The sequence below is a fragment of the Procambarus clarkii genome, chromosome 14 (assembly GCF_040958095.1).
Source record: "Procambarus clarkii isolate CNS0578487 chromosome 14, FALCON_Pclarkii_2.0, whole genome shotgun sequence".
Classification (NCBI taxonomy): domain Eukaryota; kingdom Metazoa; phylum Arthropoda; class Malacostraca; order Decapoda; family Cambaridae; genus Procambarus; species Procambarus clarkii.
In genome coordinates, this window is record NC_091163.1 from 36,012,382 (window position 1) to 36,028,864 (window position 16,483).

At 41.9% G+C, this 16,483-nt stretch overlaps 1 protein-coding gene across 4 annotated transcripts in view; it reads left to right on the top strand.

Moving 5' to 3' along the window:
• The first annotated feature begins 1,799 nt into the window (after positions 1 to 1,799).
• Positions 1,800 to 16,483, top strand: part of LOC123770188 (galactose mutarotase) — a 37,870-nt gene continuing 23,186 nt past the window's right edge. Inside the window, exons 1-6 of one of the 4 annotated variants that reach the window (XM_045761879.2) lie at positions 1,800 to 1,951; positions 10,721 to 10,840; positions 13,632 to 13,725; positions 14,073 to 14,224; positions 14,714 to 14,809; positions 15,152 to 15,265. In XM_045761879.2, coding sequence (XP_045617835.2) covers positions 1,883 to 1,951; positions 10,721 to 10,840; positions 13,632 to 13,725; positions 14,073 to 14,224; positions 14,714 to 14,809; positions 15,152 to 15,265 — 645 coding nt within the window. In that variant the 5' untranslated portion in view covers positions 1,800 to 1,882. The other 3 variants (XM_045761864.2, XM_069324470.1, XM_045761888.2) reach the window with 3 other exon arrangements.

A 16,483-nucleotide genomic window follows, 5' to 3' on the forward strand; every position in this document is an offset into this window, starting at 1 on the left:
CATCATTATGGAGTCAGAGGACACTCCCTGCAATACCTCAAATCCTACCTTACTGACAGGCTCCAGTATGTTTCTGTGAATAATTCAATTTCTCCCACCCTACCCATCAACATTGGTGTTCCTCAGGGCAGCATACTTGGCCCTCTCCTCTTTCTCATCTACATTAATGACCTTCCAAATGCCTCCCAACACCTCAAACCAATTTTATTTGCTGACGACACAACCTTCATTTACTCCAGTCCTGACCCTCTTGCTCTAAATGTCACAGTGAATACTGAGCTAAATAAAGTCCATCTTTGGCTAACTGCCAACAAACTCACCCTTAACATTGACAGAACTTTCTATATTATATGAGTATTTTACTGAGTATACTATATTATATACTATATTATAAAACTATTATTTCTATATGATAGGGTACTAGCCCTATCTATAATTCCATCACTCTTTGTAAAATCTCTTGTATGTATGTACCTTACCTAAATAAACATTTGATTTGATTTGATATTCTGTTTGGCAATAAATCCTCTAATCAAATAAATCTAAAAATAAACAATACCCAAATTTGTAACAAATTAGATGGCAAAGTCCTTGGCATTCTCATTGACCACAAGCTGAATTTCCAGGGACACATTCTAAATATATCAAAAAAAGTTTCAAAAACTGTTGGCATTCTTTCTAAGATCAGATATTATGTACCACGCCCTGCCCTGGTGACTCTCTATTACTCCCTTATCTATCCATATCTCAACTATGGTATTTGTGCTTGGGGCTCTACTACCCAAAATCATTTACGTCCTCTAATTACTCAACACAAAGCTGCTATTAGGACAATATCCAACTCTGGCCCCAGGCATCACTCGGTACCCCTACTTAAATCTCTGAATATGTTAGACATTAAGTCACTGCACATTCTCTCTTGTGTATTATACATATATAAAACGCTAAACTATAATGCCAGTCCTGATCTCAAAAGCTTCATAGAAGATTGTATCAGAACCCATGAGCATCACACCAGAAATAAATACAGTTTTGATATTCCTAGAGTACGACTTAATCAAACTAGAAATGCTCTACAAATCAAGGGGCCCAGAATGTGGAATGACCTTCCCAACCATGTTAAAGACTGTACCTCTCTCAACCAGTATAAGATAAAAACGAAGCTATACCTAATTAACTCCCTGTAACCTACCTCACCCCCAAAATGTCAACCCATGTAAAAAAATAAAATAAATAAAATAAAATAAAATGTTTATTTAGGTAAGGTACATACATACAATAAATATTTACAAAGATTGGTTGACTTATAGGTAGAGCTAGTACATACAATGCCTAAAGCCACTATTACGCAAAGCGTTTCGGGCATGATAAACTTAAATGACAAACTTAATACTAATTGAGCATAATGAGTAGAATGAAAACAAGAAATGAAAACATAGATGAAAAAGCAGCACAAACTCTACAAAGTCAAAGCAGTCAAAGTCAAAGTCGCAGTCTACTACTTGAAACAATGCTGTTTGTTGACCAAATTGTATTTTTGCTTTTTTTCTGCCATGTTTTCCCCTTCCTTTTTTTTCATTTTTTTCTTATTTTTTCTCAACACAATTTATACTTTAATCTAAGTTAGTATTAAGTTTTAGTCCTAGTGTTTTTCTTGCCCGAAAATCTTTGCGTAATAGTGGCTTTAGGCATTGTATGTACTAGCTCTATCTATAAATCCATTAACTCTTGTATCTTACCTTGTATATGTGTACTTTACCTGAATAAACATTGAATTGAATATTGAATTGAAGCCAGTTGGTGGGCGGTGCTGTAGCTGCCCCTGACCCGCCACCAACAACAGGGTGACAGTAGGAGCAGTTTGCGTGAAGTGTTTGTCATCATGATGACGACTGAACCAATGATGATGTTGGCGGAGGCCTTTATGTTGAAAAGGATGGCAATTACCAAGGTGCTTGTTACGTTGTGGTGTAGATAGAGGAGCGGTGATTAACACAGAGGTGTGTGTTGTAGGGAGACTTGTGGCAGCACCGCAGGGCGGTGCGAAGTGGTGAAAATATTAGTGTGCGATGTTGTCAATGTACGGAGTGTCTTGTATCCAACACAACACCCCGGATACAAGACACTCCGTACATTGACAACATCGCACACTAATATTTTTACCACTTCGGACACCAGCTTTCGACGTTTCGCATATGTGTACGTGTTCCATATTAAAACGACAATATAATGCTATTAACAATTAAAATCTTCTATTTAACAGGCATATAGTTATTAAATGAAGTTTAGTGATGTAATAGACATAATCCGGAGTTGGTAAGGACGCCGCCCGCCAGCGTAAACACAACACACCCGAATGCCCACAAACACGATACAACGCACAAAACACAACACTTCTGTCAGTTTTTGGATAAACTCTTTTTATATTTATTATGTGAGAGTTATACTTGTATAAAATGATAACTATTATAGGTAAGCGCCTAATATTAAATATTAATCAATAAAAAAGAAGTCAGAAGCCACACGCCTGTCTGTACATGTCTTTTGTGTAAAAGTATTTTGGGCGCTCATGTACTTGTGCGCTAGCTGGCGTTCACAACGCCAGCTAGCGTTGTGAACGCTACAAGCATTAGAATTAAACTAATTTATTTTTTCATTTCTATACAAGAAGAGAAGGCTACCCTTGAGTCTGTAATATTCATCTGATCACTGGTCTCCCATTTGGTCCTCATTGCTTTATCTTACTATTATTGAATGTCAATAACCGTATTATGCAATTTCAATTTCTTCTATTTCTTTCTTTATTATGCACCCCATACCCATCCCGTGGGCGGTGGTGTAAAGGATTACAGAGGCACATAATCGGTTCAGGAACTGAACCCTCTAGTTCGTTTAGCTAAGCAAATAACAATGTTTGACGCTAGTTACAAAATTATTAATGTTGTATACACATGTACACACACTCATACATACATGTACATATATATATAAATATATATATATATATATATATATATATATATATATATATATATATATATATATATATATATATATATATATATATATACGTATACATATATACATACACATACATATTTAATCACCTACACAAATACACACATCAATAATCTTTGTGTCACAGGTGATCAACAAGAGGCTCACAACAGTCACTATAAAAAGCATTTTACATCTATAGTGAGTCACACAGTTACTAGTCTTGCTCCACACCCACCCAACTGGGCGGCAGCTTTACAGTCACGTGCTCCACACCCACCCAACTGGGCGGCAGCTTTACAGTCATGTGCTGCACACCCACCCAACTGGGCGGCAGCTTTACAGTCATGTGCTCCACACCCACCCAACTGGGCGGCAGCTTTACAGTCATGTGCTCCACACCCACCCAACTGGGCGGCAGCTTTACAGTCATGTGTTCCACACCCACCCAACTGGGCGGCAGCTTTACAGTCATGTGCTCCACACCCACCCAACTGGGCGGCAGTTTTACAGTCATGTGCATGCATTACCTACAGTAAGCAAATTTTGGATACTTCGCTAAGATTTCGGCCAGCACATCATTATGAATGAAGTACTTACACATTTCATTATGCAACTTTAATAAAGTTGTCCATCAGCATTTTGTGGTGTTCAGCTACCCTTATCTTCTGTATGTTCCTCACATTACCAGTATACACAAACATTGACATGTAGGGATATAGACTCTCAGGTAAGTTAGTAATTTAAATGCACAGTAGCAGTCCTAGGCGTTCAATCCCCGACCGCCGTCCAAGTGGTTTGGCACCATTCCTCTCCATCCCATCCCAAATCCTTATCCTGATCCCTTCCCAGTGTTAAATAGTTGTAATGAACAGGCACTATATATATATATATATATATATATATATATATATATATATATATATATATATATATATATATATATATATACCAGTATAATCTAATAATATATACTGGTCTAATAAAATAATTAGACCAGTTAATACTCTCACTCGTTGTGTTAGGATATGTTAGCTTGATAAAACTGACTGTTCATTGTTGAGAAATGTGTTAACAAACAATATATCTGACTTATCAAGACTGTAGCTTGCTTAGCAAAAGGAACTTTTTTTAAATTTGGGTTCAGTTTAACTACCGCTCAATGGATGAGTAATTGGGGCATAATAAAGGCACTATAAGCTGATAAAATGAAAGATGGGAAAACAACATTAGAGAGATAAACTCGAGAGACGTTTTCACGTTAACCCGAAAATTATTTGAGGAGCAAGACGGACTGCGGGTCAGGCAATTGGTCTTCATGCTATCGTGATGGGGGATCAGCCATTACACGTGTTAATGACTCTTGTATAGTTGTGTAGTTAAGGACAACAGGGTAAAGGGGTAATGGGCATTGTGGTTGATTGTTCTACCTGGGAATCCTCCACTTTTTTATATCTTATGTATGTATGTACTAACCTAGTTGTGGTTGCGGGGGTTGAACTTTGGCTCTTTGGTCCCGCCTCTCAACCGTCAATCAACTGATGTACAGATTCCTGAGCCTACTGGGCTCTGTCATATCTACATTTGAACCTGTGTATGGAGTCAGCCTCCACCACATCACTGCCTAATGCATTCCATTTATTAACTACTCTGACACTGAAAAGTTCTTTCTATAATCTCTCTGTGGCTCATTTGGGTACTCAGCTTCCACCTGTGTCCCCTTGTGCGTATACCACATGTGTTAAATAAATGTATGTATGTATGTATGTATTTATGTATGTAAGGAGAGAGAGAGAGAGGAGAGAAAGAGAAAGAGATGAAGACCGAGACAGAGAAATAGATATAGACAGAGTCAGGGAGAGAATGTTAGACACAGAGACGGATAGATAAGGATATGCAAAGTCAGTGAGAGAATGACAGAGATAGAGCGAGGAAAGAGACAGAGAGATAGGCTGACACAGAGAATGGCAGAAACGAGGAGAGGCAGAGACAGAGGGACAGGGACAGGAGCAGAGGGACAGAAGGACAGGGCCAGAGGAGGGACGGGGGAACAGAGGGGGGGCAGTGGGACAGGGACAGAGAGGGGGACAGGGACAGAGACAGAGGGACAGGGTCAGAGAGGGGGGACCGGGGGACAGAGGGAGGAGAGGGGGGCAGGAGACCAAGAGAGAGGGGACAGAGGAGAGACAGGGGATAGAAAGAGTGGGCAGGGGGACAGAGGGAGGGACAGACAGAGAAGGACAGGGACAGAGGGACAGAAAGGGCGGACAGGGGGACAGAGAGAGGGACAGGGGGCAGAGATAGGGACAGGGGAACAGAGACAAGGACAAGGGGACAGAGATGGATAGGGGGACTGGAGGAAAGGGAGGGGGACAGATGAAGGACAGCGGACAGAAAGAGTGGGCAGGGGGACAGAGAGGTACAGGGGACAGAGAGAAGGACAGGGGGACAGAGATGGACAAAGGGACATAGAGGAACAGGGGGGACAGAGAGTGACAGGGGGACATAGAGGAACAGGGGGGACAGAGAGTGACAGGGGGACAGAGAGAGGAACAGGAGGAACAGGGGGACAGAGAGAGGGACAATGGGATAGAGAGGGACAGGGGGACAGAGAGATGGAAAGGGGGGACAAGGGGACAGAGAGGGGGACAGGGGGAAAGGTATCGGGGACAGAGGACAGAAAATGTGGGCAAGGGGACAAAGTGAGGGACAGGGGGACAAAGATGGACAGGGGGACAGGAGGAAAGGGGGTAGATGTATGAGGGGGGGAATGTTTGCGGAAGATGGAGAAGGGGTATTTAGAACGGTAAGTTAGAGAGGGGGCAACTAAGGCGCATCATTGAAAAGCAAATGAGCATCATTGCAATAGCAGGAGCCACGCACACCTTCAGCCTGCGTTGTTGAGACATTGTCAAGTAAGCGATGTCCAATAACAGTATCTTCGGTATTTAAGCGATACCTTAAAAAATACTGGAAATATTGAAAGATATTAATCCAGATATTAATCTCTTTGTGCAACGCACACAAGAGGCAACAGCTTCGAGCTCTACAAGCGGCAATATAAAATCGAGAATAGGCGATTGTTTTCACTCATAGTGTAATAAACCCACGGACCCACCCACCCGCTGAAGCCGTAAATACCAAGACATTACTTCCGTTTAAAATTAAGCCGGAATAATCCTCAGGTATGTGAAGGATGGGGGAGGCCTTTGATCAACCGCCGACTTCCTGCCCCGTCGACGGGGCCATCAGTCCTCAGTGTGCCCACAGCCAAATTCATGTGAAACATGTATGTGTGTGTATTAAATATTTTAATTTATTATTTCCAAGATTTAGCTGTTAGCTCTTGGACCCCGCCTTTCTAAGCGTCGGTTGTCTAATGTACCGACTCTCGGCCTCTTTTCCTCCATCATATCTAAACAACATATATTTTTATCTAACACACACACACATCCCCAAGATGCAGCCTTTAGCAGCTTCCTGACTTTCAGGTTCCAATTTACTGCAAGGTGAATAGAGGCATTAGTGTGTGTATGTTTGTGTCTGTGTGTGTGTACGTGTGTGTGTGTACGTGTGTGTGTGCGTGTGTGTGTTTTTGTGTGTATACTCACCTAGTTGTTGTTGCGGGGGTTGAGCTCTGGCTCTTTGGTCCCACCTCTCAACTGGCAATCAACTTATGTACAGATTCCTGAGCCTACTGGGCTCTATCATATCTGTATTTGAAACTGTGTATGGAGTCAGCCTCCACCACATCACTGCCTAATGTATTCCATCTATTAACTACTCTGACACTGAAAAAGTTCTTTCTAACATCCCAGTGGCTCATTTGGGTACTAAGTTTCCACCTGTGTCCCCTTGTTCGCCTACCACCCGTGTTAAACAGCTTATCTTTATGTACCCTATCAATTGCTCTGGGAATTTTGTTGGTAGTGATCATGTCTCCCCTTACTCTTCTGTCTTCCAGTGTCATGAGGTGCATTTCTAGCAGCCTGTCCTCGTAACTCATGCCTCTTAGTCCTGGGACTAGCCTATTGGCATACCATTAAACTTTTTCAAGCTTCGTCTTGTGCTTGACAAGGTGTGTGTGTGTGTGTGTACGTGTGTAACACACACGTACTTATGTGGTACGTGTGTACTACATAATTGTAAGGCGTTTGCTGAATTAGAAAAGTCGGCTAGCAGTCCACCCTTAACGACACAATTAACTCATTGCATAAAAAATACGTGGCTGTGCAACAGTGTGTGGGAATTGGGGAACTGGTGTGCATTTAGACGACTGGTGAGGACCAACAATGACGTAGAAGGATGGCACCAGCGTCTGAATCAAAGGGCAGTGAGGGACAACTTGGCTTTATATATTTTAATCCCGTTACTGTACCGTGAGGCGTCCCTGGTAACCTTGCAATACCAACTGGTTTCTGATCAAAAGCTAAAGTCCAGTCGCCGCAAGGGCAATAAAGAGAAACAGGAACATTTGTGGAAGCTTTGGGACCGTTACGAGGAAAAACAGATAAACACCTCACAGTTCCTCAAGGAATGTTCGCATTTTATCCCAGGAAGTGCCTGAACTAGAATTAGAAAACAGCAGTCTGTTTACTGGTTGCTATTTAACTTAAGTTAGTTGTAAATGATAATGTAAAAATAGCCACTGAGAACTGATGAGTTGCCCAAGACTTTTGCTCGTAAAGAGGGAATGGATTACAAACTTGGACTGCCTTTGAGCAGCCTGAGGGCAGCAATATCCCAGGAACATCAACTAAATTTCGGAGACTTGAGGCAAAGTGAAATTCACACCAGTTACTCCATCTATCATCATTCTATTATGCAGGAAGAACCGCACGTCTATGGGTCATCCAATAATGTTAGCAGACTTCTAGATGTTACCACTGCTAGGTACTTGTAGCCATGCTCGGCTACAAGTACCTCTGGGAGTTTGTAACATTTGCTGATGTAGATTTGACTAAATGTAAACTCTGTCAGCAGAACTATTCGCTTACTTTGCGTCATTATATAATGGAATGTGAAAAAATCGCGGAATTTAGAGATAACACCATCAATAGTGTCCAAGAAATGTGTAAGTACTTCATTCATAATGATGTGCTGCCCGAAATCTTAGCGAAGTATCCAAAATTTGCTTACTGTAGGTAATGCATGCACATGACTGTAAAGCTGCCGCCCAGTTGGGTGGGTGTGCAGCAAGACTAGTAACTTTGTGACTCACCATAGATGTAAAGTGCCTTGTATAGTGATTGTTGTGAGCCTCTTGTTGATCACTTGTGACACAAAGATTATTGATGTGTGTATTTGTGTAGGTGATTAGATATGTATGTGTATGTATATATGTATGCGTATATATATATGTACATGTATGTATGAGAGTGTGTACATGTATATATAATATTTATAATTTTGTAACTAGCGTCACAAATTGTTATTTGCTTAACTAAACGAACTTGAGGGTTCACCGATTATGTGCCTCTGTAATCCTTTACACCACCGCCCACGGGATGGGTATGGGGTGCATAATAAAGAAAGAAATTGAATTGAATTGGTCTGATTAAGACTTTATAACCATGTAATCTATGTTTTGCTCCACTACTTACTGGTTGAGTATGGGGTGCATAACAAATAATAGCCTCCTTCGGGGGAGCCTAATACGTGTTAGTCTTAAATCCTTTAATCTCAAATCTTGCTACAATGTTCCGCTTAATATATGTTATGTACTCTCGCAACCCAATGTACCTTCTTGTATATAAATAAATAGATTTCAACTGTAAGGGGGTATGGTTTGCACCTTGTTATTCTAATAATGGATAAATAATTCTAATAATGGAAGCGCTAATTATATGAACAAGTGCCATGTATTTATTCAGACGAGAACAACAGCGAACACAAACCAGCGCATATACGAACGGAATGGTTTATATGTACAAACTTCTCAGTGAACGAAGTTGTTTCTAGCCCGGTATCCGAAATTGCAGTATACGACTTGACCAGTCCCCGTTGTGGATATGGCGTCACCGGCGCCCTAGAATTACCACAAGCTACCACAAACTACCACAAGCTACCACAAGCTTCACAAAGCTTCCTGGCAATACGTTAGTAATGAATAAATTCATTATTATCACTCCTGGGTTCGTATCCTGGCCGGGGAGGATTGACTGGGCGCAAATCTTTTAACTGTAGCGTCTGTTTAACTCAACAGTAAAATGTGTACTTTGTTGTAACAAGGATTCTTGGCGGCGGGGATCGTATTCCAGGGACCTGCCCGAGACGCTACGCGTACTAGTGGCTCTACAACCATGTAACAACTCTTCTATATATCTCAAAAAAAAAAAAAAAATCTGGTCATCGTTGCAACAATTTCTCAGCTCTTATATCGGACATGTTTCCAAGTTTCCCATTTTTTTTAATGGACCCGTAGTGCCAAGGTGAGCATCACGTTTCCCAGTTTGAGGGAGGAGCAGGTGGCCGTTATCACCTTCACTACACACTTGAGATAAGGGTGATAACAAGGGTGACAGCGGGTGGTAGGGCTGCCAGAGCTCCCGCCACACACCCTCCACCACACACACTACTCACCGGTAACACAATTATTTACTTGAAATTATACCAGATAATCTGGTCGGGGTCAGGAAGCTGGTAGCTAATAATTTATTGGTCGGGGACAGGAGCCTGTGTATATATACCTTAGATTTATGTCGAGGTGGCCCCAGGGTTGAATTACTGAGCCTTCCCCAGAATACAACACACGTAACTTATCTACCCAAGACACTCCAGTTCAAAATCCAGTTTTAAAAACTCCTCTGGAACAATTATGGGACCTTTAACAAGCTGGCGGCTTCCTGTCCTCGTCGAGGCCACTAAAGAGATAGTGGTTCTCGCATAAATTGTGAATTCCCTCTGGAAGATACCATTGACATTGACAATGAACACAATTTGCACCTAATTTTCACCTAATAGTTCCGCAGTCTGATACATTTCCTGTAATTGCTGATCTAATTCGTCTCTTAAATTTGTATTCCTCCCTGTTAATGGTCTGCTTGGTACCTTCATCTGTTTATTGTAGCAACCAGAATATCCTCTCATGTTGCTTTTGGGGCTATTCATGCCCATGCCACCTCTTTTGGGGTGGCATAATCTTCATCAGTCAGTCTCTTGTGTGCGACTCTGTCAAAAGGCCCACACAATTTTTTTTTATTTGTTTACGTCCAAAAAGGTGTAGTCAATCTTAAAATCTTCCCGTTCTTGCAGAGCTCTGTGGCTTTATTACCTGAATTTACCTGGTATTTTATTTTGTTTATAAAAGCTCAGTAAATTTGTTACATAAGACCATCCCAGTCAAAAGCCATACTGTCCGGTCACTTCTTTCCAGGTGACTTACCCATTTCTTATCAATTATTTATATATATTTTAACGATTTGACTACTATGTTTGTTCAAGCTACTGTACAAGGCTATAATTTTAGTCTTACCATTTTTCATACAGTGGGATTGTGTTTATATTGTATTGTGTACAAAAAAATGTATAAAAGAGCTTGCTATACTGTATGTGAGTGATTTTGCTTGTTATATTTTAATGCATAACGTCTGAAACTTGTAAAATGGAAATAGTGAAATCTTTTGTCATAAAAAGAAATCTTAATTCTAATTACAGTACAGTACTGTAATTGTAAGGAGCAGGTAAGAGTCCAACTGACAGGTAATTCATTCATTATTTACAGAAACTTGCTACCATGAGGATTATAGAGGATGTTTTTGATGAGTTCTGTGATCCCGACTCTGGGAAAAAGATTCCTGTAAAGCAATACTTACTGCGTGGTTTATCAGGGGTTGCAGTTCAGGTGAGTTCACACCTACCTTATCACAAGTTCATTTGAATACTTAATGAAAATATAACTACCCAGTACTGTACTGTACTATGGTATTTTATTTCACGCATTTGGCTTATTGGAAATTTTAATTCGGGCCTTAAAAAGTATAAAGTTGTTGTCTACCAACCAGGTCGTGGATGTTCATAATACTGAGCTCTTAATATTGCGGTCGTTAATACATGGCATCGTGTCATTCACTTCGGCTTGACTGATGAAATGTCCCTACCCTTTAACACCTTCCCAATCCTTTACCACCTTCCCAATCCTTTACCACCTTCCCAATCCTTGACCACCTTCCCAATCCTTCACCAGCTTCCCAATCCTTCACCACTTTTCCCAACCCTTCACCACCATCCCTACCCTTCACCACCTTCCCTACTTTTCACCACCTTCCCTACCCTTCACCACCATCCCTACCCTTCACCACCTTCCCTACTTTTCACCACCTTCCAAATCCTTCACCACCTTCCCTACCCTTCACCACCTTCCCTACCCTTCACCACCTTCCCTACCCTTCACCACCTTCCCTACCCTTCACCACCTTCCCTACCCTTCACCACCTTCCCTACCCTTCACCACCTTCCCTACCCTTCACCACCTTCCAAATCCTTCACCACCTTCCCTATCCATCACCATCTGCCTTACCCTTCACCACCTACCCTACCCTTCACCACCTTCCCTACCCTTCACCACCTTCCCTACCCTTCACCACCTTCCCTATCCATCACCACCTTCCCTACCCTTCACCACCTTCCCTACCCTTCACCACCTTCCCTATCCATCACCACCTTCCCTACCCTTCACCACCATCCCTACCCTTCACCACCTTCCCTACTTTTCACCACCTTCCAAATCCTTCACCACCTACCCTACCCTTCACCACCTTCCCTACCCTTCACCACCTTCCCTACCCTTCACCACCTTCCAAATCCTTCACCACCTTCCCTACCCTTCACCACCTTCCCTACCCTTCACCACCTTCCCTATCCATCACCACCTTCCCTACCCTTCACCACCATCCCTACCCTTCACCACCTTCCCTACTTTTCACCACCTTCCAAATCCTTCACCACCTACCCTACCCTTCACCACCTTCCCTACCCTTCACCACCTTCCCTACCCTTCACCAGCTTCCAAATCCTTCACCACCTTCCCTACCCATCACCACCTTCCCTACCCTTCACCACTTTTCCCTACCCTTCACCACCTTCCCTACTTTTCACCACCTTCCAAATCCTTCACCACCTACCCTACCCTTCACCACCTTCCCTACCCTTCACCACCTTCCAAATCCTTCACCACCTTCCCTACCCATCACCACCTTCCCTACCCTTCACCACTTTTCCCTACCCTTCACCACCTTCCCTACTTTTCACCACCTTCCAAATCCTTCACCACCTACCCTACCCTTCACCACCTTCCCTACCCTTCACCACCTTCCAAATCCTTCACCACCTTCCCTACCCTTCACCACCTTCCAAATCCTTCACCACCTTCCCTATCCATCACCACCTTCCCTACCCTTCACCACCTTCCCTATCCATCACCACCTTCCCTACCCTTCACCACCATCCCTACCCTTCACCACCTTCCCTACTTTTCACCACCTTCCAAATCCTTCACCACCTACCCTACCCTTCACCACCTTCCCTACCCTTCACCACCTTCCAAATCCTTCTCCACCTTCCCTACCCTTCACCACCTTCCCTACCCTTCACCACCTTCCCTACCCTTCACCACTTTTCCCTACCCTTCACCACCTTCCCTACCCTTCACCACCTTCCCTATCCATCACCACCTTCCCTACCCTTCACCACCTTCCCTACCCTTCACCACCTTCCCTACCCTTCACCACCTTCCCTATCCATCACCACCTTCCCTACCCTTCACCACTTTTCCCTACCCTTCACCACCTTCCCTACCCTTCACCACCTTCCCTACCCTTCACCACTTTCCCTACCTTTCCCCACCTTCCCTACCCTTCACTACTTTCCCGTCAACATTGTAACCTTTACTAAACTCTGTTGTCATCATTACAAAAGAGTATAATAGCCACATTTAAGCATCACATAGAAAATAATGTCCTGGATATATGCTAGTGGGGATGAGGCTGATATTTGCAATATTAGAGATTTGTATATCTGATTTACCTGCTTTACCTGAGGGCCACTAACCCTAGTGGCCTTGACGAGGACAGGAAGCCAGCGGCTTGTAGAAGGTCCACCTATTTGCCTTCATGATCATTTCCAGGTATAATTTGTCTTTGCATCCCAATGTAAAGGGGGCATGGGAAATGGACCCTGACCCACCCATGATGATTCCTGAACCACAACCAGTTACTATGCAAAGTTTGGCTAGGCTAGCCCCAAGCAACTGGCTTCCAACCTCAGCGAGACAGTGTCCCAGCCATGATGTTTTATGGATGTAAATAAAATTAGTAATAAATCTAAAGGTTTTGATTGATATATTGGTATTGGTGATATCTGGCAAGTTGTGCAGTGTCGGTATCAGTGGAATATCAGCTGATTGTTTCATTTTGTTTTACAATATTAGGTACAATTGAAACACCTGCCAAAGATATTAATAAGTAATATTTTACAATACAGTACTGAGTACAGTTCAAACTACTGACAAAGATATTAAGTAATATTATTGAAGTGTTGGTCCCTTTATAGCTTGGGATATCGATATTGGTTAATTAGACAGTATCTACTAATATATTGGTATTGGTACACTTGTAAATAAAGGTGCGTGATTGCAGGTTATCTCTTATGGTGCGGGAGTGAGTGCCATCCTGGTCCCTGACAAGTCTGGGAAGAAGGACCATGTCACTCTTGGTTTTGATAACTTGCAAGGTTTGTACTGTAATTCTTTTATTTGATTCATGTTTGTTGAGGACGGGAAGTCCATACTTAGGCTTATCGAGGTCCCCACTAAGCCCATTTCTGACCTTTCTTTGGAAGCAACCCACAGTAGTGGCCTGTTAAATTACCTATTTACTGTGAGGTGAACAGAGGTATGAGCTGTAAGGAAACATCCATAAATGTCTTGTCCTTCCCATGGATCAAGCTTGAATATCTTTGTTTTATCTTTAATATTGCTTTCTTAAATATCTTGATGCATAATATAATGCTTGTTAAAAAGAGACAGGAATTCAAATTTGTGAAATTCAATTGATTTCACTGAAATTCAAATGTTGCAGGATATCAACAATTTGGCTATCAGGGCAGCAGCATTGGTCGTCACGCCAATCGAATCTGCAAGGGCAAGTTTGCTATAGATGGGAAGTGTTACCAACTAAGTATAAACAACAATGAAAACCATCTCCATGGAGGCAAGAGAGGCTGGGATAAGGTGTGTTTCTTTATACGACTGGCCACACATACATAAAATATGAATACAGTTATAATAATAATAATCATCTGCAACAAAGAAATCATATTTACATGCTATATCAATGAGAAAATCAGTTGGAGCCATGAGGAGACTTTGATCCTACATCTTGGCTACTCCCAATCACTAACCTTAAGCCACTGGACCATGGTATGCTAAAAGTAACGTGGTAATTCCAAAGACACTTCTAGAGCTAACACAATCGAAGATGGGCTAGGAGCTAGAGAATACTGTATTTATGCTGTTTAGCTATTTATCCCATTCGAGAATCGACCCTGGATTCCTCAATGGTTATTATACTATAGTTTCTGAAAATGAAGTAGTAGTTAAAGTTTGGCATTATGTTCAGTTATTTATTATGAACCTACAAAAGATTACTGTTCAGACACCTTGTATAATGCACTATACATTATGTATTGTATATAATGAGAGTTCCATTTTTGTATGCAGCATATCTGGGAGAGCTGTGTGGTAGATGACAGCGTCGTGTTTTCACGGTTAAGTCCTGACGGAGAAGAAGGCTATCCAGGGAATGTACTGGCCCAGGTATGTAGTCCATGATAATGTGAAGAATAAAAGTAAATACTTATGCAATGAGTTGGAAAGTAAGAATCGTTTTCATATATGGTCATTTAATACAGTATATTTACAGTACAGTATATCTTTCTGCAAATGCTGTTTGACACACATTTTATAAGACTTGTCTATGGATTTATCTTTTGATTATTGGTAGTATAACTTGCCTGTTACCTTCCAGCTACGTATCATAGGTGATATAATTTGCCTTTTGTCTTCCACTACGGGAGTATCGAGTGAGCCGTGTTGCTTATTCTATGCACAAAATGAGAAAACAGTTTATTTCCTTTGAGTATAAGCAGTCTGTTTCAGGTGAAGTATACATTAGATGACGAAGGAGGACTCAGGATTGACTTTGAGGCCATGACCACACAAGCTACGCCGATCAACATGACGAATCACTGCTTTTTCAATCTTGCGGGACATGTAAGTTTCAAGACTTAAGTAAGATCAGTGAAAGATATAAGATTCCTCTTCAGTATGAGATAAGTTAAACTGCCCTAATATATTACAGGCTATTGTATTTTCCTAAAATATTCCATTAAAAGCTCCATTATAAAGTTTCTTAAGAAATTAACATTAAAAAGTTTCGTGAGAAAGTTCCATTAAAAGAGTTTTATAAGAACGTTCCATTAGGAGTTTCCTTATAATTGAGTCCACTTCATGTATTTCAGTTACTGGAGGGGACTTTTGAAGGGTTATGACTTAAGGTTGGTGAAGTATACCTGGAGAGGGTTTAGGGAGTTCTTCTACTTCCGGAGCCCAGCCCGGGTGCGCAGTGGTCTACATCCTTGGCTGTTAATCAGGGATCCTGGGGTTGATGCCTGGACAGTACTGATAAACCTGGGCATGTTTTCTTTTGCCTGATAGTGAAATAGGTTATGCAAGAGTTCCGCAACTGTTGTGGGTTGCATTCTGGAGAAAGTCATTCATCAGCAGGCGATGAGTCACAATAACGTGGCTGAAGTATGTTGACCAGACCACACACTAGAAGTTGAAGGGACGACGACGTTTCGGTCCGTCCTGGACCATTCTCAAGTCGATTGACTTGAGAATGGTCCAGGACGGACCGAAACGTCGTCGTCCCTTCAACTTCTAGTGTGTGGTCTGGTCATCATTCATCAGCCTAAGGAGGACATCGATAAGCTCAACAGGCTTCTTGAACCGACAGTGGTTAACCATTTGAACTATAGCTTTAGCGGGAGGTGAACACTTATGGTTCTCGGGTCACTACCACTTAAGCTGATGTTATAGACTGTTGTTTGTCGCAGCAGTCTCAAATAAAAAACAATAGACCCATTATTGCAGCACTCTTTGTCATATAACACTTTAAAACCTACTGATGGTGGTGGCCTCCATTACCTTCTCACTTACCTTGTTCCAGCCGTCTACCACTATTTGCGAAAGTTAATTTTCTTATATTTCTCAGCAGCTTCGTTTAGTTAGCTTAACTCTATGACCTCTTGTTCTTGAAGTTCCAGGTCTCGGGAATTCTTCCCTATCATTTTTGTCGATTTCCACTACTATTTTGAAAGTACAGTAGTGATCATATCGCCTCTTTCTTTTATCTTCTAGTTTTAGCATAATGCCTCTAACCTCTTCTCGTAGCTATTGTCTTTCAGTTCGAGAGCCATTTAGTTGCAT